Source organism: Ranitomeya variabilis, chromosome 4, assembly GCF_051348905.1.
Source record: "Ranitomeya variabilis isolate aRanVar5 chromosome 4, aRanVar5.hap1, whole genome shotgun sequence".
Lineage (NCBI taxonomy): Eukaryota > Metazoa > Chordata > Amphibia > Anura > Dendrobatidae > Ranitomeya > Ranitomeya variabilis.
In genome coordinates this window covers 296,584,267-296,601,022 of record NC_135235.1, presented here as the reverse complement: position 1 = coordinate 296,601,022, position 16,756 = coordinate 296,584,267, and the positions used below count along the sequence as shown (strand labels likewise).

At 42.3% G+C, this 16,756-nt stretch overlaps 1 protein-coding gene across 1 annotated transcript in view; it reads right to left on the bottom strand.

The window, feature by feature from the left end:
* The window catches only part of DHRS3 (dehydrogenase/reductase 3), a 111,816-nt gene extending 98,687 nt beyond the window's left edge, over positions 1 to 13,129 (bottom strand). Inside the window, exon 1 of the mRNA XM_077250271.1 lies at positions 12,831 to 13,129. Coding sequence (XP_077106386.1) covers positions 12,831 to 13,007 — 177 coding nt within the window. The 5' untranslated portion in view covers positions 13,008 to 13,129. The remainder of the gene's footprint in view (positions 1 to 12,830) is intronic.
* Between the last annotated feature and the right edge of the window lie 3,627 nt (positions 13,130 to 16,756).

Genomic DNA, 16,756 nt, shown 5'->3' with positions numbered 1-16,756 from the left:
AGGGCTACTTGGGGGCAGCAGCAGGCAGAAGAGTGACAATTTCAGTGCCTATGAAGTCTCATTCTGAGAACTTTCTCACGAGACTCCATAGGATTCGATGGGTGTCATGGGACATTTCACTATTGGATTACCATTGAAACTTCCTGTATTTATTTTTAATTAACCCCTCAATGACCCCAGCTTTTTCTGGTTTTGTGTTTTCGTTTTTCACTCCCCTTCTTCCCAGAGCCATAACTTTAACTTTTTAATTTTTTCATCAATATGGCCATGTAAGGGCTTATTTTTTTGCGGGACAAGTTTTTTTGTTTTTTGTTTGTTTTCTGCTAGGTTCGCTAAATGCTAAAACTGACCTGCCAATATGATTCTTCAGGTCATTATGAGTTTATAGACACCAAACATGTCTAGGTTATTTTTTTATAAAAATAAAGATTATTATTATTATTATTATTATTATTATTATTATTATCATCTAAGCAGTAGAAAAAAATTCCAAACTTTGCTTAAAAAAAAAATAAAAAATTTGTGCAATTTTCCGTTATCCATAGCGTCTCCATTTTTTCGTGATCTGGGGTCGGGTGAGGGCTTATTTTTTGGGTGCCGAGCTGACGTTTTTAATGATACCATTTTGGTGCAGATACGTTCTTTTGATCGCCCGTTACTGCTTTTTAATGCAATGTCGCGGCGACCAAAAAAATGTAATTCTGGCATTTTTAATTTTTTTCTTGCTACGCCATTTAGCGATCAGGTTAATCCTTTTTTTATTGATAGATAAGGCGATTCTGAACGTGGCGATACCAAATATGTGTATGTTTGATTTTTTTTAAATTTTTTTATTTTGAATGGGGCGACAGGGAAGTGATTTAACCCCATTACCCCCAAGGGTGGTTTGCACGTTAATGACCGGGCCAATTTTTACAATTCTGACCACTGTCCCTTTATGAGGTTATAACTCTGGAACGCTTCAACGGATCCTGATAAATCTGACACTGTTTTTTCGTGACATATTGTACTTCATGATAGTGGTAAAATTTATTTGATATTACCTGCGTTTATTTGTGAAAAAACATGGAAATTTGGCGAAAATTTTGAAAATTTTGCAATTTTCCAACTTTGAATTTTTAAGCCCTTAAATCACAGAGATATGTTACACAAAATACTTAATAAGTAACATTTCCCACATGTCTACTTTACATAAGCACAATTTTGGAGGGGTCTATATGATAGAGTGTGACCTTCTTCTCCACGGTATTCACGGTGGAAAATGAAATGCTAGGTGAAATCCCAAGAAACAATGAAAACCCTATATTAAGGGTCACCAATCTAACCCAAGAAGAGGTGCGAAACCGGCTAAATAAGATTAAAATAGATAAATCTCCGGGTCCGGATGGCATACACCCACGAGTACTAAGAGAACTAAGTAATGTAATAGATAAACCATTATTTCTTATTTTTAGGGACTCTATAGCGACGGGGTCTGTTCCGCAGGACTGGCGCATAGCAAATGTGGTGCCAATATTCAAAAAGGGCTCTAAAAGTGAACCTGGAAATTATAGGCCAGTAAGTCTAACCTCTACTGTTGGTAAAATATTTGAAGGGTTTCTGAAGGATGTTATTCTGGATTATCTCAATGAGAATAACTGTTTAACTCCACATCAGCATGGGTTTATGAGAAATCGCTCATGTCAAACCAATCTAATCAGTTTTTATGAAGAGGTAAGCTATAGGCTAGACCACGGTGAGTCATTGGACGTGGTATATCTCGATTTTTCCAAAGCGTTTGATACCGTGCCGCACAAGAGGTTGGTACACAAAATGAGAATGCTTGGTCTGGGGGAAAATGTGTGTAAATGGGTTAGTAACTGGCTTAATGATAGGTAGCAGAGGGTGGTTATAAATGGTATAGTCTCTAACTGGGTCGCTGTGACCAGTGGGGTACCGCAGGGGTCGGTATTGGGACCTGTTCTCTTCAACATATTCATTAATGATCTGGTAGAAGGTTTACACAGTAAAATATTGATATTTGCAGATGATACAAAACTATGTAAAGCAGTTAATACAAGAGAAGATAGTATTCTGCTACAGATGGATCTGGATAAGTTGGAAACTTGGGCTGAAAGGTGGCAGATGAGGTTTAACAATGATAAATGTAAGGTTATACACATGGGAAGAAGGAATCAATATCACCATTACACACTGAACGGGAAACCACTGGGTAAATCTGACAGGGAGAAGGACTTGGGGATCCTAGTTAATGATAAACTTACCTGGAGCAGCCAGTGCCAGGCAGCAGCTGCCAAGGCAAACAGGATCATGGGGTGCATTAAAAGAGGCCTGGATACACATGATGAGAGCATTATACTGCCTCTGTACAAATCCCTAGTTAGACCGCACATGGAGTACTGTGTCCAGTTTTGGGCACCGGTGCTCAGGAAGGATATAATGGAACTAGAGAGAGTACAAAGGAGGGCAACAAAGTTAATAAAGGGGATGGGAGAACTACAATACCCAGATAGATTAGCGAAATTAGGATTATTTAGTCTAGAAAAAAGACGACTGAGGGGCGATCTAATAACCATGTATAAGTATATAAGGGGACAATACAAATATCTCGCTGAGGATCTGTTTATACCAAGGAAGGTGACGGGCACAAGGGGGCATTCTTTGCGTCTGGAGGAGAGAAGGTTTTTCCACCAACATAGAAGAGGATTCTTTACTGTTAGGGCAGTGAGAATCTGGAATTGCTTGCCTGAGGAGGTGGTGATGGCGAACTCAGTCGAGGGGTTCAAGAGAGGCCTGGATGTCTTCCTGGAGCAGAACAATATTGTATCATACAATTATTAGGTTCTGTAGAAGGATGTAGATCTGGGGATTTATTATGATGGAATATAGGAATATAGGCTGAACTGGATGGACAAATGTCTTTTTTCGGCCTTACTAACTATGTTACTATGTTACTATGTTAAGTGTGACACCATTCTAAAAACTGCACCCCTCAAGGTGCTCAAAACCACATTCAAGAAGATTATTAACCCTTCAGGTGTTTCACAGGAATTTTTGGAATGTTTAAAAAAAAAATGAACATTTAATTTTTTTTCACAAAATATTTACTTCAGCTCCAATTTGTTTTATTTTCCCAAGGGTAACAGGAGAAATTGGACCCTAAAAGTTGTTGTGCAATTTGTCCTGAGTACGCTGATACCCCATATGCGGGGGTAAACCACTGTTTGGGCACACGGCAGAGCTCGGAAGGGAAGGAGCGCCATTTGACTTTTCAATGCAAAATTGACTGGAATTGAGATAGGACGCAATGTCGCGTTTGGAGAGCCCCTGATGTGCCTAAACATTGAAACCCCCCACAAGTGACACCATTTTGGAAAGTAGACCCCCTAAGGAACTTATCTAGATGTGTGGTAAGCACCTTGACTCACCAAGTGCTTCACAGAAGTTTGTAACGCAGAGCAGTGAAAATAAAAATTCTTTTTTTTTCCACAAAAATTGTTTTTTAGCCCCCAGTTTTGTATTTTCCCAAGGGTAACAGGAGAAATTGGACACCAAAAGTTGTTGTCCAATTTACCCCGAGTACGGTGATACCCCATATGTGGGCGGAACCACCGTTTGGGCGCATGGCAGAGCTCGGAAGGGAAGGAGCGCCATTTGGAATGCATACTTAGATGGATTGGTCTGCAGGCATCACGTTGCATTTGCAGAGCCCCTGATGCACCTAAACAGTAGAAACCCCCCACAAGTGACCCCCATATTGGAAACTAGACCCCCCAAGGAACTTATCTAGATGTGTTGTGACAACTTTGAACCCCAAATGTTTCACTACAGTTAATAAAGCAGAGCTGTGAAAATAAAAAATCTTTTTTCTCCACAAAAATTATATTTTAGCCCCCAGTTTTGTATTTTCCCAAGGGTAACAGGAGAAATTTTACCCCAAAGATTGTTGTCCAATGTGTCCTGAGTACGCTGATACCCCATATGTTGGGGTAAACCCCTGTTTGGGTGCACGGGAGAGCTCGGAAGGGAAGGAGCACTGGTTTACTTTTTCAACGCAGAATTGGCTGGAATTGAGATCGGACGCCATGTTGGGTTTGGAGAGCCCCTGATGTGCCTAAATAGTGGAAACCCCCCAATTCTAACTGAAACCCTAATCCAAACACACCCCTAACCCTAATCCCAACGGTAACCCCAACCACACCCCTAACCCTGACACACCCCTTACCCTAATCCCAACCCTAATCCCAACTGTAAATGTAATCCTAACCCTAATTTTAGCCCCAACCCTAACCCTAACTTTAGCCCAACCCTAACCCTAACTTTAGCCCCAACCCTAACTGTAGCCCTAGCCCTAACCCTAGCCCCAACACTAGCCCCAACCCTAACCCTAGCCTGTTATGACCCCAATGGCAGAGGGTCTCAAAAGTAAATACCAAGTCTGCAAACACAAAAAAACAGCTCATAGGGCAGTGGTAACTGGGCTGACCGTATATCTAATCCTAGCACCACAAATAGCAGCAGCCGGGGAACGTGCCTACGTTGGTTCTAGACGTCTCGCGCCAGCCGGAGAACTAACTAACCCTAGAAGGGAAAAGATAGACCTTTCTTGCCTCCAGAGAAAAGACCCCAAAAGTTGGATACAAGCCCCCAACAAATAATAACGGTGAGGTAAGAAGAAAAGACAAACGTAAGAATGAACTAGGTATTTAGCAAAGAGAGGCCCACTGACTAATAGCAGAATATAGTAAGATGACTTATACGGTCAGCAAAAACCCTATCAAAAATATCCACGCTGGATATTCAAGAACCCCCGAACCGTCTAACGGCCCGGGGGGAGAATACCAGACCCCTAGAGCTTCCAGCAAAATCAGGAATCACATTTAGTGCAAGCTGGACAAAAAAATCTGAGCAATGCAAATAACCAAAAAACAAAGAAGCAGGACTTAGCTTAATTTTGCAAGATCCAGGACCAGCAGACAGGAGCAAACAGAAAGGAACTGATTACAACGATGCCAGGCACCAGACTGAGAATTCAGGAAGTTTATATAGCAACACCCCTGGACTAACGACCCAGGTGGGTGCCAAACTGAGGAAAGACAATCCCAGAGTCATATCACTAGTGACCACAAGAGGGAGCCAAAAAAGTCTAATTCACAACAGTACCCCCCTTTAAGGAGGGGTCACCGAACCCTCACCAAGACCACCAGGGCGATCAGGATGAGCAGCGTGAAAGGCACAAACTAAATCGGCCGCATGCACATCAGAGGAAACCACCCAGGAATTATCCTCCTGACCATAGCCCTTCCACTTGACCAGATACTGAAGCCTCCGCCTGGAGAGGCGAGAATCCAAGATCTTCTCCACCACATACTCCAACTCGCCCTCAACCAACACCGGAGCAGGAGGCTCAACAGAAGGAACCACAGGTACAACGTACCGCCGCAACAAAGACCTATGGAACACGTTGTGAATGGCAAACGACACCGGAAGATCCAAGCGAAAGGACACAGGATTAAGGATTTCCAATATCTTGTAAGGACCGATGAAGCGAGGCTTAAATTTAGGAGAGGAGACCTTCATAGGAACAAATCGAGAAGACAGCCACACCAAATCCCCAACACGAAGTCGGGGACCCACACCGCGGCGGCGGTTGGCAAAACGCTGAGCCTTCTCCTGTGACAACTTTAAGTTGTCCACCACATGATTCCAAATCTGCTGCAACCTATCCACCACGGAATCTACCCCAGGACAGTCAGAAGGCTCCACATGTCCCGAGGAAAAACGAGGATGGAAACCAGAGTTGCAGAAAAATGGCAAAACCAAAGTAGCGGAACTAGCCCGATTATTAAGGGCAAACTCAGCCAACGGCAAGAAGGTCACCCAATCATCCTGATCAGCAGAAACAAAACACCTCAAATAAGCCTCCAGAGTCTGATTAGTTCGCTCCGTTTGTCCATTAGTCTGAGGATGAAAGGCAGACGAAAACGACAAATCAATGCCCATCTTAGCACAAAAGGATCGCCAGAACCTGGAAACAAACTGGGATCCTCTGTCAGACACAATATTCTCAGGAATGCCGTGCAAACGAACCACATTCTGAAAGAACAAAGGAACCAGATCGGAAGAGGAAGGCAGCTTAGGCAAAGATACCAAATGGACCATCTTGGAAAAGCGATCACATACCACCCAGATGACAGACATGCCCTGAGACACCGGAAGATCTGAAATGAAATCCATGGAAATGTGTGTCCAAGGCCTCTTCGGGACAGGCAAGGGCAAGAGCAACCCGCTGGCACGAGAACAGCAAGGCTTAGCTCGAGCACAAGTCCCACAGGACTGCACAAAAGACCGCACATCCCGTGACAAGGAAGGCCACCAAAAGGACCTAGCCACCAAATCTCTGGTGCCAAAAATTCCTGGATGCCCTGCCAACACCGAGGAATGAACCTCGGAAATGACTCTGCTGGTCCACTTATCAGGAACAAACAGTCTGTCAGGTGGACAAGAGTCAGGTCTACCAGCCTGAAATCTCTGCAACACACGTCGCAAATCCGGAGAAATGGCTGACAAAATAACTCCCTCTTTAAGAATACCAACTGGTTCTGCGACTCCAGGAGAGTCAGGCACAAAGCTCCTTGAAAGAGCATCAGCCTTCACATTCTTTGAACCTGGTAAATACGAGACCACAAAGTCAAAACGGGAGAAAAACAATGACCAACGGGCCTGTCTAGGATTCAGGCGTTTAGCAGACTCGAGATACATCAGATTTTTGTGATCAGTCAAGACCACCACACGATGCTTAGCACCCTCAAGCCAATGACGCCACTCCTCAAATGCCCACTTCATGGCCAACAACTCCCGATTGCCAACATCATAATTCCGCTCAGCAGGCGAAAACTTCCTAGAGAAAAAAGCACATGGTCTCATTACACAGCAACCAGGGCCTCTCTGCGACAAAACGGCCCCTGCCCCAATCTCAGAAGCATCCACTTCAACCTGAAAGGGAAGTGAGACATCAGGCTGGCACAAAACAGGCGCCGAAGTAAACCGGCGCTTCAACTCTTGGAAAGCTTCCACGGCTGCAGGAGCCCAGTTAGAAACATCTGAACCTTTCTTGGTCATATCCGTCAAAGGTTTAACAACGCTAGAAAAGTTAGCGATAAAACGACGGTAGAAGTTAGCAAAACCCAAGAACTTCTGAAGACTCTTAACTGACGTGGGTTGAGTCCAATCATGAATAGCTCGGACCTTGACTGGGTCCATCTCCACCGCAGAAGGGGAAAAAATAAAACCCAAAAAGGGAACCTTCTGTACTCCAAAGAGACACTTTGAGCCCTTAACAAACAAAGCATTCTCACGCAAAACCTGAAACACCATCCTGACCTGCTCTACATGCGAGTCCCAATCATCAGAAAAAAACAGAATATCATCCAGATAAACAATCATAAATTTATCCAGATACTTCCGGAAAATATCATGCATAAAGGACTGAAACACTGAAGGAGCATTAGAGAGCCCAAAAGGCATCACCAAGTACTCAAAATGACCTTCGGGCGTATTAAATGCAGTTTTCCATTCATCTCCTTGCTTAATGCGCACCAGGTTGTACGCACCACGAAGATCTATCTTGGTGAACCACTTGGCACCTTTAATCCGGGCAAACAAGTCCGACAACAGAGGCAAAGGATACTGAAATTTAACAGTGATTTTATTCAGAAGCCGATAGTCAATACAAGGTCTCAAAGATCCGTCCTTCTTGGCCACAAAAAAGAATCCCGCACCAAGAGGGGAAGAGGATGGACGGATATGCCCCTTCTCCAGAGATTCCTTGATATACGAACGCATTGCGGTATGCTCAGGTACAGACAGATTAAATAATCTTCCCTTAGGAAATTTACTACCTGGAATCAAATCTATAGCGCAGTCACAGTCCCTATGAGGAGGCAGAGCACTGGACCTGGACTCGCTGAATACATCCTGATAATCAGACAAATACTCAGGAACTTCCAAAGGAGTAGAGGAAGCAATAGACACCGGCGGGGAATCACCATGAATTCCCTGACAGCCCCAACTTGACACAGACATTGCCTTCCAATCCAAGACTGGATTATGGGTCTGTAACCATGGCAGACCCAAAACGACCAAATCATGCATTTTATGCAGAACAAGAAAAGGAATCACCTCCCGATGTTCAGGAGTCATGCACATGGTTACCTGTGTCCAAAACTGCGGTTTATTTTCCGCCAATGGCGTAGCATCAATACCTCTAAGAGGGATAGGATTTACCAACGGCTCAAGAACAAAACCACAGCGCTTGGCAAATGACAGATCCATAAGACTCAGAGCAGCACCTGAATCCACAAACGCCATAACAGGGTAGGAGGACAATGAGCAAATTAAAGTCACAGACAAAATAAATTTAGGTTGCAAATTACCAATGGCGACAGGACTAACAACCCTTGTTATGCGTTTAGAGCATGCTGATATAACATGTGTAGAATCACCACAGTAAAAACACAACCCATTCTGACGTCTATGATTTTTCCGTTCATTTCTAGTCTGAATTCTACCACATTGCATTAAATCAGGTGTTTGTTCAGACAACACCACCAGAGGATTAGCAGCTTTGCGCTCCCGCAAACGCCGGTCAATTTGAATAGCCAGCGCCATGGAATCATTCAAACTTGTAGGAATGGAGAAACCCACCATCACATTCTTAATGGCTTCAGAAAGGCCATTTCTGAAATTTGCGGCCAGAGCACACTCATTCCACTGAGTAAGCACGGACCATTTCCGAAATTTTTGGCAATACACTTCAGCTTCATCCTGGCCCTGAGAAATAGCCAGCAAGGCTTTTTCTGCCTGAATTTCAAGATTGGGTTCCTCGTAAAGCAATCCGAGCGCCAGAAAAAACGCATCAATATTTGCCAATGCCGGATCTCCTGGCGCTAGCGAGAAAGCCCAATCCTGAGGGTCGCCCCATAAGAAAGAGATAACAATTTTAACTTGCTGAGCTGAGTCTCCAGATGAACGGGGTCTCAGAGATAGAAACAATTTACAATTATTCTTGAAATTCCTAAACTTAAATCGGTCTCCAGAGAACAGTTCAGGAATAGGTATTTTAGGTTCAGACATTGGACTACTGGTAACAAAATCTTGTATGCCCTGCACACGAGCAGCAAGCTGATCTACACTTGTAATCAAGGTCTGGACATTCATGTCTGCAGCAAGCTCAAGCCACTCAGAGGTAAAGGGGAGGAAGAAAGAGAGGAAAAAAACAAAAAACAAAACAAAACTCAGGATTTCCTTTCTTATAATCCCACTTCTGCAATGCATTAAACATTCAACTTTGGCCTGGCATACTGTTATGACCCCAATGGCAGAGGGTCTCAAAAGTAAATACCAAGTCTGCAAACACAAAAAAACAGCTCATAGGGCAGTGGTAACTGGGCTGACCGTATATCTAATCCTAGCACCACAAATAGCAGCAGCCAGGGAACGTGCCTACGTTGGTTCTAGACGTCTCGCGCCAGCCGGAGAACTAACTAACCCTAGAAGGGAAAAGATAGACCTTTCTTGCCTCCAGAGAAAAGACCCCAAAAGTTGGATACAAGCCCCCAACAAATAATAACGGTGAGGTAAGAAGAGAAGACAAACGTAAGAATGAACTAGGTATTTAGCAAAGAGAGGCCCACTGACTAATAGCAGAATATAGTAAGATGACTTATACGGTCAGCAAAAACCCTATCAAAAATATCCACGCTGGATATTCAAGAACCCCCGAACCGTCTAACGGCCCGGGGGGAGAATACCAGCCCCCTAGAGCTTCCAGCAAAATCAGGAATCACATTTAGTGCAAGCTGGACAAAAAAATCAGAGCAATGCAAATAACCAAAAAACAAAGAAGCAGGACTTAGCTTAATTTTGCAAGATCCAGGACCAGCAGACAGGAGCAAACAGAAAAGAATTCAGGAAGTTTATATAGCAACACCCCTGGACTAACGACCCAGGTGGGTGCCAAACTGAGGAAAGACAATCCCAGAGTCATATCACTAGTGACCACAAGAGGGAGCCAAAAAAGTCTAATTCACAACACTAGCCCCAACCCCAACCCTAGCCCCAACCCTAACTTTAGCCCCAACCCTAACCCTAGCCCTAACCCTAGCCCTAACCCTAGCCCTAACCCTAACGGGAAAATGGAAATACATTTTTTAAATTTTATTATTTTTCCCTAACTAAGGAGGTGTTGAAGAGGGGTTTGATTTACTTTTATAGCAGGTTTTTTAGCGGATTTTTATGATTGGCAGCTGTCACACACTAAAAGATGCTTTTTATTGCAAAAAAATAGTTTTTGCGTCTCCACATTTTGAGAGCTATAATTTTTCCATATTTTGGTCAACAGAGTCATGTGAGGTCTTGTTTTTTGTGGGACGAGTTGACGTTTTTATTGGAACCATTTTCGGGCACGTGACATTTTTTTATCGCTTTTTATTCCGATTTTTGTGAGGCAGAATGACCAAAAACCAGCTATTCATGAATTTCTTTTGGGCGGGGGGGTTTATACCGTTTTGCGTTTTGGTAAAATTGATAAAGCAGTTTTATTCTTCGGGTCAGTACGATTACAGCGATACCTCATTTATATATTTTTTTAATGTTTCGGCGCTTTTATACGATAAAAACTATTTTATATAAAAAATAATTATTTTTGCATCGCTTTATTCTGAGGACTATAACTTTTTTATTTTTTTGCTGATAACGCTATATGGCGGCTCGTTTTTTTGCGGGAGAAGATGAAGTTTTCAACAATACCATGGATATTTATATCCTTTTTTTTGATCGCGTGTTATTCCACTTTTTGTTCGGCGGTATGATAATAAAGTGGGTTTTCTTTGCCTCGTTTTTTTTGTGATGGTGTTCACTGAAGGGGTTAACTAGTGGGACAGTTTTATAGGTCGGGCCGTTATGGACTCGGCGATACTAAATATGTGTACTTTTATTGTTTTGTTTTTTTATTTAGATAAAGAAATGTATTTATTGGAACAATATTTTTTTTTATTCTTTATTTAGGAATTTTTTATATTTTTTTACACATGTAAATATTTTTTTTTAACTTTATAACTTTAATTTATTTATTTATTTTTTAAACAACGTGGGGGCCTTTCTAGTTTTGATAACTAGCCAAGATAAAGCAGACAGCTGATGGCTAAAGCTCACAGCTGTCTGCTTTGTCTGTGCTTGTTATCAAAAATAGGAGCTGTTCCATGTGTTTTTTTAATTTTTTTTCTAAAAATCTGTGCTCGGGATTCATAACCGGACGCTAGATGTATGGACCCCGAATTTTACAGTTCGGGTTCAATCATCCCTGTTCCTGTTGTTTCTTCTGACTTCTGTGAACTCTTCATCATTTGAGCAGGTTAACTCATTCCTTGCCTTATGCTTCTTGATCTATGATTGAAGTCTGTTGGCAATACCTGCACCTGTTGCCTCTTAACTCATTACCTTCTGTGAACATCCAGAATTGTTATTGAAGACTATTGACATTACCTACACACCTGTTACTGCTTCAGACCGGCCATCTTCCTACTTCTGTCCTTCTGCCTCTGGGTTCCCATGTGTCCTGTATTGAGAGTTTGTCTGCTGTTCACATTGCCAGTTATCTGAGTCCTTATCGAACTACATTCTTGACAACCAGCTGTCCCAATGCCCGTAGTCCATTTGTCTACCCTGAGTTGCGGCTTCATGGATCCACCCCAACAGGTGACCTTAACAGGCCCTCACAGAGCCCTATTCTCAACATCATTGAGTCTATGTGGGATTACATGAAGAGAGACAGAAGGATTTGAGCAAACCTCCATCCACAGAAGATTTGTGGTTTGTTCACCAACATATTTGTAACAACCTCCTTTTTGGTATGCAAAAAATAAGCCCTCACTCAGTCCCATGGACTGAAAACTATAAAACGTACGACTCTACGGAGAGAAAAATGAGTTGTTTTTTTGTAAACAGTGTATTTATTGTACAAATGTAATAACACTATAGAAAATTACTATCACCGTAATCGCACTGTGCGACACAATAAGGTTTATACTTTATTCTGTGGATCTATTTTTCGGTTCTTTATCAGAAAGATTTAATAAAAGTTAGTAAATTGATTTGAACTCCAGAACGGTGCCACTGAGAATACAGCTATATCGAAGGTAATACAAAAAGTTATAGCTCTTGTAATGTGACAATAAAAAAAAGGTTAATCTTAAAGTTCCAAAATAGTCTTGTCCTGAAAAGGCCAACAGTGACTAGATGCGGAAAATGTTAGATCCGATAGATGCCCCTTCACTGGCATCATGCCTACAGAACGCCCCATTAACCTGTTACGCCCTGTGATATTTATTTATTGTATCTTCACTGAAAACCATTAAAGAATGAACTGTGGACTCCTCCGAATACAATTACAGGGCAGCAGCCAGTTATACTATTTCTGCATCATAAAGAAGTGCCCGAAAAAAAAAAAAGATTGTGCCTTAGGAACAGCACAGTAGGGGTTATGTAAACGATGCCTTTACCTGCCCTATTGCATTACTATATGATTTTTGCTTTTACTTGCAATTTTTAATGACAAAAATTTTCTCTACTTAATGGTAAAAATACTAAATAATAAAAAAAAGCACAAAATCTCTGAGATACTGATATGGAATTTCATAAAACCCTAAACATCTTTTTGTAACAGCAAACTGCAGGTAACGAGCATTTTGAGATTTGTAGAATTACAGATTGTGGAGAGAACAAGTTCAAATAAGTCCAAGTGCAAAACAAATAACAAATTATGGACTCACCACGATCAGTGCGGCAGTGGCAAATGTATGCAATGTCCGAAGAAATGTAGGATTTGCAATCCCTGGGGGGTACTCTGCTTTTGAGGCTTCATACCAAGTGATTCCTAAAAATATCAGAAGACACAAGACAAGAAAACTACAGATTACACAAAGCGGAGAAGCAAATATTCCCAACATTCCGGCAGCTTTTTCTTGTTTGTTTCTTCTTCTACTTCCGGTTTCCTCTCGATAGTAATTGCCAAGGACTTCAGGCTCCTAAAAGGAGAAGCACCGTACAATCTGTATACTAATATCATCTGCTCTGCTTCAGTGCAAGTTATCAAATGTCGAAGTGTCGAGGAGAACTTCTATGTGTGACCTCTCCGGAAAATATTTCTTGCCTCAGGCATCTTGCACATGTAATTAACCCCTTAAGTGCTCCATATCAGGGGAAAATATGTGCTATGTCGTAACCAATTCATAGCTTATAATAAAAAAAACACAATACAACTTATTTTAAGAAATTTTCCGCAGTACTTTTATAATAAAAGTTATTAAATTGATTACAATAAAACACCTAACAGCTTAAGCTGATAACCAATAAATAATTTCTTAAATTGCCTTACCCCTGCTTTTCAATACAGTGCTTCATGTCACACGCAAATGCCTATATACTGTGAAAAAAAAAAGTAGGTAACATTCGGTATATTGATGTGGTGCCCCAGGGTCCTGGTCGTCACAGTAACATTGCTTTCCTCACGCGGAGAGTGATCTTATGTTTGGAAGCGATGAAGGATATCTTTTATCAAGTAATCACCATACACACAACATGTTCCCACTCCAGGCCACAAGGGAGAGATTTTGATCCTATTCCTAGGTGACTCCCCTGCATATGCATATATATTGTGGTTTGGAGGGAAAGTTAGGGTCAGTTTCAGTCAGATTGTCAGAGAGACAGAAGAGAGCAGACCGACATAGTGTCAGAGGTTCTGAAGGGGCCGTGTAGTCTGAAGTACTACAGCCCCTGGAGAAAGGGACTTACAGAAGGAAAGGACATCGTTCAGTGAGCGTGCAGGAGAGCGAAGCACAGGAGAGGAGATATCAGGGGAGACCAGCTGTGCCTCCTTCTGAAGCGCAGATCACCGGTAGCCGGAACACTGAGGCTTTTGTGGGACTCTAAGACACATAGCAGAAACTGGCAGGACAGCTGAATTGCAAGTTACCTGTCTGCCACACAGACCTGAAGACACAGTAACACATAGAGCTCGGGGCGTGATAGAGTCCCTGTAAAAAGGCTCGAGTTACCTGTCATACAGGTATTGTCCTATCCTATATGGGGGACAGAGAGAAGAAATGTGAGGACTTTATGTGAAGCCATAGGCAGTAAGGAACTACAACACTACCACGCTAGAGGAAGGCTTTTAACTCCACCTGGTAAAGGGGTCTCTGGATTCGCTTCCAAGCCGGCCGGACCCTGCCTGCCCTGTGATCTGGTACCCTGGACTGTGTCTGCCTGAAGTCTTCAGTAAACCAGGTAAAGAGACTGCAAACCTGTGTCCTCGTTCTTTACTGTGCCATTCACCATCTTCCATCTACACACCGGTTGCCCTGGGGATATACCTCACCAGTGGGAAGTTACACCATCTAGCTGCCATAACATCACCCCAGAGGACCCCTTAAAGCAGCGTTGGTCCCCACTGACCGAATACCACAGGTGGCGTCACAAACATAAACTTTATTCAATTTCCCCTTTTACATGGGCGCCCAGGGCCATGGACCGGGTCGCCACCGTGACATCCCCCTGTGAATACCGTACCCGGTACCGGGTACCCCACAGCCCTGGTGGGCGACTCAATGACACATGAGTCTATATTTCCCAGTATAAAAGTTGGGCACTTACGAAAACTTTCCAAAGTATCTGTTTCCTGGAACAGATACAAGTAACCGCGATTGAAGAACCTATCTGTTACTGGAAAAGTTGGGTATTGGAAAAACTAGCAAAACATTGTATTTACCTAAAAGAAACATGGCAGCTCATCATACAAAAAAAGATGATCTCACACAGAAGAACTACTGACAAATAATAATAATGTTACAAGTCTAAGAAAATGGCAACAAATACCTTTTTTTTCTCCAAAATTCTGAATTACAAGTTTGGTATCGCCATCCTCATAACAACCTTGTATTTTTACCATACAATATACAATTAACCCATAAAATACAATGTGCTGTCGCTGTCATGGTCACGGACGCTGTCATTTTCTCTCTGCAGGGTTTTCCATAACAATTCCTGGTAACATTTCCACATTTCACCTAGTCCAGACACTGTTGACATTTATAGGATTTTGCAGTTTGGCAAAACAGTAATAATTCCTATAGAAAGAGCCTTTACTGCCACACGCCATTTTATAATACAAATATACCATCAGTTGCAATTATTTTACAAGTCTCCAAGTAGAAATACCAGTTGTGCCAGTAATTTACTAGGAGGGGGCAAACATTGTTATAAATGACCTTGTTGTGATTTAAATACCACCTCGTTACTAAAGTTCTATCATTAATGTGTCTATGTCATGATGATGCTATGTCATGTAATGTTAACTGGGTTTTTGTGTGCCGCGTGCCACCCATACCACCCTGCGTGCCACCTGTAGATATGTACATTACAGAAACACAATCTTGATGTGTGACTATAATAAAGTTTTAATAAAATTATAATGTTCTATTAAAACGCTATTATCTGCCAGGACTCTGAACATTTTTTACCTTTTGTGCATTACTGCCCTTTTCCAACATGGCGTCTTTGGTCTCATGTGCACTTGTCTTCCTGCTATAAAACTACACCCCAGCCTTCAGTCTGTGCTAGATTATTCTGCTTTGCATCCAGCTCCTGATTACTCCCTGGCCTTGCACCTGCACCTCCTCCTGTGAACCTGTGTTGGAGATCCTGCCACTCTGCTCTGAGTTCCTGCTGCATACACCAGTGTTCAGTAATCCTCCTTCATCTGCTGCTCGTGTTACTTCCATCTGCATTTGCTGGACATGTAAGCTGTTTCTGCTCTGCAAAACCTGAGACTATTAACCAGGCCTCCCTGGTTGAGCTAAGATATGATTTTAACTGCCTAATAGCATATCTATCTGTGTCTGGACTAAGTCAAGGATCTATTCATGTCAAGTTTCCTCAAGAATAACTGTGCTTCATAGACTTTCTGCGTGATTGCATTTTCCTCTGAAGTTTCCTATAGACTGCTAAGCTGCGTTTATTATTTGCACCAAGTGTTGTGGACTTGAGTTTCTCTCTGCACCTGCTTGAATCACCGTGTGATAATATAGACTTTACCACTTATAAAACTGTGTCCTGTTGTCTTGTTCCACGCAAAGAGTCTCCTGAGTAATCCCCTATAATTATTACATTATCATTATGATGCAACAGATTTGAGACTGAAAGATGATAGTCCTCATTGAGTTATGTGGGTGAATGCTGACATCACTAGAATTTGCAAGTGAAATACGCCCTAAGAATATCCATTGCAGGATATTGCTGGGTGGTGGGTTAAGGGTTTGAAGTTCCGCCAGTAGCTGGTGAGTATTTTGCACTGTGTTATATTAGATAGAAGTTACATTAGGCTGCAAATGAGATGGCTGGTCACGGGTCAGCATGGGGTTAACATTACGTTCATCCTAATGATCCCGTAGAGTCTGAGGGACTATAAAAGAAAAGGAATTTTCTGCCAGTTGGGGTCAGACTCACAGATGGCACAGACAGTTACAGGATGAGGTTGCGTTAAGTGAATGCCTGCACCTTAGTTAGCTAGCAGTGGGAATTAGTAATCATTGGCTATTAAGCTGCACCACTCCAGGGCTTAGATGGGAGCACTGAGGAACTATAAAACTCCAGCCTGAGCTGTAATCATGTGAGATTTGTTCCAAATTGAAGAAACCAGCTC